Source organism: Onychostruthus taczanowskii, unplaced genomic scaffold (assembly GCF_017590055.1).
Source record: "Onychostruthus taczanowskii isolate IOZ18803 unplaced genomic scaffold, ASM1759005v1 scaffold17, whole genome shotgun sequence".
In the NCBI taxonomy this organism is placed as follows: Eukaryota; Metazoa; Chordata; class Aves; order Passeriformes; family Passeridae; genus Onychostruthus; species Onychostruthus taczanowskii.
The window spans coordinates 3,748,232-3,756,707 of NW_024498906.1; the positions used below are offsets into that span (position 1 = coordinate 3,748,232).

General features: G+C 43.6%; 1 protein-coding gene across 1 annotated transcript in view; it reads left to right on the forward strand.

Moving 5' to 3' along the window:
- Nucleotides 1-5,166, forward strand: part of POLA1 (DNA polymerase alpha 1, catalytic subunit) — a 184,250-nt gene extending 179,084 nt beyond the window's left edge. The window contains 2 exon segments of the mRNA XM_041399943.1: nt 3,876-4,012; nt 4,014-5,166. Of these exon segments, the coding sequence (XP_041255877.1) occupies nt 3,876-4,012; nt 4,014-4,046 (170 nt within the window). The 3' untranslated portion in view covers nt 4,047-5,166.
- The last annotated feature ends 3,310 nt before the right edge of the window (nt 5,167-8,476 follow it).

Here is an 8,476-nt window from a genome sequence, read left to right on the forward strand (position 1 = left end):
TCCTTGTTTCCAACATCTGAATAACAGCATAGGGTAAATGGATTTCAGGAACCTTTACAATTTTTTTTTTTTTTTTTTTTTTTGTCCCTAATAATATAAAAATATACCTACGTAGCTAAACAAGGACTTGGATGGAGTGCTAAATTTGACAGGATATCCAGAAGTTCAGACTGTGTTTTGTGAAGTGAAGGAGGGAGCAGTTATCTTGGGAGGTGGAAGGAGGGATTACCTGCATGCTTGGTGGTATGGTTCTGTAGTATTTATCAGAGTCAGTTTCTAACTTTAGAAAATACAGTACCTGAATTTTACTTGCATACAGTCAGAAGCACATTTTTAAAATTTATTTCTATTAAAATAATTGCATTTCTAATTTTATATTTGTTTTGATAGTGTCTTTTGTACACTCTGCATGTACAGAAATATATCTCATTATGTATAGCCATGTATAAATTCTGCAGCAGTGGTCATCTTAAAAGATTGCTCATTGACAATGAACTTGGATGTTACTAAAACAATGATGGGGTGATAATGGGTACAGAACTATTTCAGAATGTGAGCACTAAAAGGCAATTTCAGTCAGTTTGTATAGCTTAGTTTTCAGAAGGCCTTGGGCATGTTATTGATTAAATTCTCATTTAGGAAGAAAGTAGGAGCTTTTATATGCATCTGTAAGTTGGATGGTGTGGTAACTCAAAGGTATTGACTGGCTGTGTGATATACAACGGTCACAGTTGTCTTTTACTCAGAGGAGCACAGAGTGATGCTGGTTGTCATTCTTACTCTGCTATGTGGCAGCGTAAATAGTCCCTTTTCTAACCAACCTGGTGGGAAAAGTCAATATCCCATCAGCAAAGGAGGTAAACACATCAGGAGCTGTGTCCTCTCTCATCTTCCCCTGCTCTGTATTACTACAGTTCTTTAAATCTCTTCTCCCCAGTCATCAGATGCACTTGTGTCATTCAAATGCATGGTGCTGCAGACACAGCCCTGCCTGCCTCTCCTCCCGGAGCTCCCGGCTCCCATTCTCTTATAATTGAAACTTAAAATTGGCCTCATTACTTCAACGAGGCCCCTCATATTTCTCCTTTTTTTTTTTTTTTCCAATCCACCCTTTCCTGCCTGCCTCTACAAGGGTAATTGCATCTAAGAAATGTTTGAAGCATACTGTCAGAAAGGTTATTGCGTATAATTGGAGTTTAGATTTAATGTTGGGGGGAGCTGGGAGCTCTGTTAGTGGGATGGCTGGAGCCCTGAAGCCTGAATTGGAGCTGTACATGGGTCTGTATTTCTGTTCCCTACTTTCAGCCCTGGTGTATTGTTTGCCTCAATGTTCTAATGATTAATGTGCCTTCCTGCTCTGTTCACATGTGCCAGCTGTTCACATTTATGTATTTTACCTTGGTCCCTCCTGAGCTCCAGGAAGCTTTAAACTATTTTGGCCTAGTTTTGAGGTATTAGGGTGGGATTTTCCACAGTTCCTTGGTATAAAGAGCATGGTTTGGCTAATGTGAGCAGTTGCAAGTCAACCCACTTACTGTATCATTAATCTTGAAAATACATAAACAAGTGAGGGCTCAGTTTGTGGCAAAGTGGGATTGGTGTTTTTATGGATCTGGTTAAGACAATTTTTAAGGTTTGTTTAATTTAGCCCTATATCTAAATACTTTCAGAATCGTTAAATGTGTTTATGCCATAGTGACTTCAGCCTGTTAATGAGCAGATTCACATAATCAAGCTTTTGTTGTATTGGAGTTGTAGTTTAAGGAAAATCCAATTCTGCTAATAGACTTTAAGTCATTACTGTCTGTCTAACAGTAAAAATGTGGTATCTTCAACAAGGCATCTTCCTCTGTTTGCTTACTACCCAGACACAATACATAACTTCTTCACAACAATGCATGAAAGGTGCTTATCTGAGTGCTTTTAATCAATGTGTTCACTTACTCAGGCATTTTTAATTTAAATTTTTAATTTAATTTTTAAAGAGTTGATAGCTTCATGCAAAGCAGTTAACTTCAGTGGAACTTTGTGAATAACATGGAAAACCTAAGCAGGTGGCAATTTCTCAGTGAAACATTGCTGTTTGTATTTTATCCAGAGCTAGTCTGCTGAGCTCATACTGCAACACCTGAGGCTCTGCAGAAATATTTGTAAATCCTCAGGGAGGAGAAAGTCACAAACCTCAAAATTGTAGTAGCTTTTTCTGTCACCATGCCTCCCATCCCTGCCATCTCCTCATGTAGCATCCTTGGCTGCTGAGATGAAGCTGTCTGAAAGGACACCTTCATCTCAGTCACATCACAGAGGTGAGGGGGGAGGTGAGTTGTCACAAAAATGAGACATTTCATCCCTTATACATATAGACTCAGAAAAAACAGTGTCCCTCTCCCCAAAAACCTTTTCTTAAATAAACTCCGCTGTTTTTAGAGACAATTGTTTTTTCATCTTAACTTGTGCAGTTGACTAAAAGCTGTTTGAGGGGAGATGGAGTTTCCTCTGTTACGTATTCAAAGGACCAGGAGGGCTGTGAAGGTGTCAGGGAGAAGTGAGGCAAAGCTAATGAGCAATAGAAGGATGGTGTTGGTTGCTCACAAGACACATGCTTTACCCTGCACCTCAGTGGCTTCAAATCTTGATCTGCAAGTACCTGTGCTGTGCTCTCCTAGTGCTGCTGGACATGGAGTTCCTCCAGTCTAAAAGCAGGGAAGCTGCCTGTTCTGCAGTCTGTGTGCTCTCCAGTGTTCGGAGGTATAACTGCAGGAACAGGCTTTTGGGTAGGAGCTGCTGTTCTAGAATGTGGAGTTGGTTGAAAGGCAGGAGCAGAACTGTGCCAGATCTGTGTCCACTTGGCATTGCTGTATAATGGAGTAGTGGAATATTTTGCTCTTTTAGTCTTTGTTCACAGCTTTTATAAAGGAAAAGCTGGACAATCACCCAAACAAAATCCCTTGGGTGTGTTTTTTTAATGGCAGAAAATTTGAAAAAAAAAAAAAAAAGCCCTAACAGAAATAGAACAGCTTGGTCTTTGCTGCTGAAATATGTACAGACTCATGCACCTAACTTGGCACACACATAAAAGTACAGGTGAGTAAATGCCATGTCCCCCAGACATCTCCTGTCAAGCATTTGGGAGCCTCTTCATTAATGTATCAGGTGAACGTGACATCTCCTGGTTGAGATAGTGGGCATCTTCTCTCCATTTTAGGGTAAAGTGGCATGGAATTCTCCTTGTTTGTGCTGCTTCCCTTTTCCTTCCAGTGCCTCCGTAGTGCTAAGGATCACAATTCCTATCCTGCACACAAAGTGCATTTGAGAACCGGCAAGACTGGTGAATGATAAGTCTGTCCCAGGTTGTGCCAGTATTACCAGCAGGGATGAGGGACATGAATTGTGATCTCCTTCACTTCTGAAGCCACCCTGGGGCAGAATCTCTCCCTACTTCCAACCCCTGGGGACTCTGGATAGTTCTCACTAAATTAAGGCACCTGCCCCTTTTAAATGAGATGTTTCAGACCCAGCCCAACTATTGCTTACTTTCTCTGCTGTGAATTAGTGAACCCCCATTTCACTCCAGCTAGATCACAAAACTGGACTAGGGGTGGCTCTTGTCAGTTTTTCCACGGCTTCTGTGCTGGTGGGGCTGAGGGAGCTTCAGCCTTGGCTCCGTGGCCAGGGTTCCCCATGGTCCCTCACCAGCTCCTGCAGAATGCAGTAGTACGTGGGAGAGCTTGCCACAGATCTGCTCTTGGGTAACTACAACATTCACCTCGTTTTAAAATACCTTGATTCACAGTCTAATGAATGCAAAAATCCTGTCTTTTTGTGGTCATTTAATCCCTCTTTGTGTTTTGGGTTTTTTCTCTTTGTTCTTCTAGAGTATTTGAAGAAGAAGCCACTCAGGAGGGAAGTCTCTGAGGCCTACAAAAGACTGAAGAGCACCGTAGACAAATGCCTGGCCATGAGTGGCTACTCAGAAGTGAACCTTGGCAAACTCTTCAGCGTCAGTATAGGAAGATAGATCTGTGGGAGAGTCCAGTAATGAATGACAGTGATTGATTAAAAATGGAGGGAGGCTAGTCCCTTGTTTATCAGTAATGATCTCTTCAGCAATACTCTATTTCTGTATGTACAAAGATGTTTTAATAATCTTGTCTCTTTGGAGGAGAAAAAATGGGAGATGAAAACAGGATGTATGATTCTCGTGGATATGAAGTATGAAGTATTCAAGGTGTTTTTATCTTCCTTTTTTTTTCTTCATTGAGAAACCAGGGTTATTAAAATATGGAGTAGTTGATTTTTGCAATATTTTTTGTTGTGTATTTAGACCTATGAGGGAAAAGGGGGTGGGGGAATTGCTGCTTTAATTGGATAATTCCCAGTGAGAGTTGCTGGAATGTAAGTGATCCTAGACTTTGCTCCAGGGTATTTACTAGAGGTGCTCTCAGGAAGAGAGGTTAGTAGAGGTCTCAGTAGGAGCACTAATGTTTTGCCTTTTCACGGTTTATCTTCTTCCTGATCATAAACATACCAATTAAAAACAATACTAAACCTAAATGCATTTAAATGTCCTATTACCTTCTGAACAGAGGTACGGAAGCTTTACTTTGAAATTCATTAAAGAACGACTGAAACCTGGAGGTGCTAAAAATAGGGACCATCTTTTTATTAGTAGTCTTTCCAAGCATCTTTGAGCATAGCATTTTGCCACGTTGAAAATTTCTGTGTGGATGTAAAGCCATGCACATGAACAAAACCCATTTCACTCATGCAAAGGATATAAATATGTTTCATTTCAAAGTGTTTGAATGTAAGCAATCGATAGAGAAAAATATTTTTGGGATGGCGTTGTAACCAATAACAGGGGAATGGAAAGCGGCAAATCATAGTTACTGTTCTGTAATAATTACTGTGTTGGAGATTTTACAGTTTTTACAAACAAATTGTATTTTTCATTTACTACTAATAAAATGACAAGCAGATATGACAAGAGAATAAATTTCGGTACATGCTTTTGTACACAAAATATTGTTGTACTCTGTTCACTGTTTAGTTTGCAATGTGATATATTAATGTAAGGTTATAAAAATTGCTTTTAAATCTTTAACAGTGTAAAATGTAAAGTTTTTTTCACACTCGAAGGAAAATAAAGTTTTCTAGTAAAAGAGAGTTTGATTCTATGATCTGATGGTTGAAAATAGTCCATGCTAGGTCCTATTGCTCTGGACTTCTGCTGGTCTTACAGAATTGCTTTTGTGTCTGTTTTTAGGATGAACAGCCATTAACACAGGGAGCTTGAGGAAAAAGTAAGAGGATCAGTATGAACATGTTGGGCACTGTAGGGATTCATGTGTCTGTTTGTGTTCAGAGTATTTTATGACATTCATTTGTCCCCAGAGTGGCATTTGGGAGAAGCTGTGTGTCAGTATGGGTAGTGTCAGTTTGAATATGCCTAAATACACAGTCATCTTCCTAGCAACTTTTGGAACTAAACCCTTTCATTTCTGCTCACATGGAATCACTACAGTGAGAAATGGAATCTATGCAGTCTTTGGTGTTGTGCAGGTGTTGTCCCACCCTGGTGAGCTGTCGATCCTTCCCAATATGTTTAGTTGGGTTAATCTTGTAAAACAGACTTTATTTGGAGTCTTGTCTTGGAAAGAAGGTGTTGCTGCCAAGATGCTGTACTGAAGTTGCAGAACTTCAAAAGATCCTGGTTTCTTGTAATTCCATGCAGGGATTTTTAGATTTTTTTGTGTCCAGCTCAATTAGGATTATGAAAATATTACTGATATATACTGATTCTACTGGGTAGAACGCCTTAGGAAAGTGAAAAGTGTGACCTTCTCCTCCAAACGTTAGGTATACAAATAAAATGGATAGATATGGCGTAACCTGACCCTGTGGCACTTGTATGTATCTGTATAATTACAGCTGAAGAGCCTGTTAATTTGCAAGTTTAGGGATGTTTAGATTAAATGAGAGTGTTGTGGAATGACTGTGTAGGGTGCAGCAGCACAGAGTGGCCCTGCGAGGGGCTGTTCCCCCCGCACACCGAGGCGGAGGAGCCGTGAGTGGCACAGCCCCGGAGCCCCGCCACCCCGGCCGGCCACAGCCCGGGGGGGTTGGGGGTGGGAAATGAGGGCTTTTACCCCGAATGGAGGCTTTTTTTGATTCCTCTCAGCAAAGCTGGTCAGATCAGAGCTGAAGTCTTGGCAAGGAGTAAACCGGATTTTTTTTTCCCCTCCCCTCTCCCTCTCTAATCAGCTCTGGGCACCGTGCCTCGCCTTGGCCCCTCAGAAAGGCTGGGAAACGCAAAATCATCTTTATAGCATTTAATATTAAATGGAGCTGATAAACCCTGCGCTGTAAATAATTTGGGAAAACTGAAGTTCCGAGGTTTGCATTCTGAGCCTGGTCTGGCCTGAATCGCCTTCCCTTCCTTTTCCTCCTCATATCCCCCTCCCCCACCCCGTGCTGTTAAAATTAAGGTTCGTGTTTATTTGTATTTATTTGCAGTTGGGGAAGAGGAGTGTTGATATGTGGAGCCGGTGGCCAGGTTTCGCTGATGACATATGCGATATGAAAAAGAATTCCCATCCGCAAACACGGTTGCTGCTGTGCCAAAATCCCTCTTTTCGCCGCCAAAGGCAGTTTTCTAAGGCCGAAGCGGAGCACATCTTCCCCTTCGAATCCATCCCCGTCTTCTGCAGGGCACCTTAAATGTGCCTTAATTGAATAGTTCTCCCGCACCCTCCTTATAGCAGTTTAATAGATTAACTCATCTGTGCCAGCTTCAAATTTCAGATTAAAATTCCTTCATCCCGAAGGCAGCATTATCAGGTTGTTGGAGGCTGTTTTCAAACCTTGGTTTTGAATAGCAGCGGCTCTGCATTAATTTAACCACTAAGCTAATAAGTAGGTTTCGTTTTGTTATGCTAAGCTTTATTGCTTTTCTTTTGATCAGAATGGTGTTGTTGAGCAAAGCAGCAGACAAGGCATTCTTTGATGAGGGAATTAGCGCTCTATTCTTCCTCTATTATTCATAGCACAGTGGAATATGTAAGTACCTGAGGGTGTCAAAGGAGAGCAGGCTCTATTGCAAAGTGTTCGCCTTGTTTCTCTCAATAGCTGACTATGAGATGATAAACCGCTTAATACACTGCACTAATTGGATGAGAGCAAAAAGAGATGGGAATTAAGGCACGGCGAAAGGAGAAAGTGCTACCAGCCTTCATTCACTCTTTCACCACTTTAACAGCACCAAAGGAGGCACAAGCTTTCTATAAGCAGACTAGGGGTTTTGTGCGGAGATAAAATGAACCTGTTAGTGGATTCAGGTAATACACTAATTATTGCACAGTATAAATACCACTACTGGTTTTATAACACGGAGGTAAACTTCTTTTGAGAAGGTTATAGGATTGCTTGGCAGCAGTATAGATCCTAATAAGGGACCAGAGTAATAACCCCCTGGATTAACAAAATTGCTGCTTGCAGAAGTATGATTCGGGCTTTTACGAAGATTTCAGCAGAATGAATAAAAATGACTGAATGACATTTCTTAATGCCTAATGGCTTGATAATGATTCCCTTTTCTTTGAGGCAAAAATGTATATTTCAGGCTGCACTGTTAATAACGTCCAAGGAACAAGCCTTATTTTTCCCATAAATTTTTTTTTCGCGCCTATGGTGGGTTTTAGAGCTCAAAAATACGTCTGGGGGCGGGCTGGGTTGGGGGTGTGGGATATGAAATGCCGTGAGTGGAGGGGGAGCTGCGGGGAAGGGTCGCGGCAGGCTCCCACGCGCGGTGCTCGCTCCAGCGGCGCTTCCCGGCCGCTGCCTCCCGGAGCCGGGGTCGCCCCGCGGAGCCGCCCGCCGGGCCGGGCCCCTCTCGGTGCCCTTGGGCTCTCATCCGGCCCCGGCCCGACGATGAGGAGCGCTGCCGAGACTGGACCAAGTCACCCAAAAAAGCACCCCACACCCCGGCTCTCCGACAGCCCGTCCGCCGGGGCTTGGTCGGGGGGAGCAGGACTCATCACGGCCGGGGAAGGACCTCGGGGAGTGCGGCCGGGGGCTGCCGCATTTCGGCCCCTGCTCCGTGGAAGAGGCAGACGGGACCGCTGCGGCCAAAAAAAAAAACACAAAACCCGAGGAAGAAAACGACCCGGGGAGTAATAAAGGAAGAGGGAAGAAACGGAAGTTCACCTTTAGGAGAACGAAGGGGCAGGCACAGAGAAACTTTTGTAACCCCAAAGGTGCGGTGGCGGCCAAGCGTTCCCCAGAATTCCAGATTTTCTCCCCCATTCCCGACTTTCGGCAGCGGCGGAGCCTGGGGCTGCCCCGTGCCCGCCCGGGAGTAGGGCGGCTCGGCGCGGAGGGCACCGCCGGCTCGGGGCACGCCGAGCGCCCGGGCTGCGCGGCACAGCGCGCACAGCTACGGCGGGGGTGCCGCCGCCGACCCCGCGATCCGCGGGTC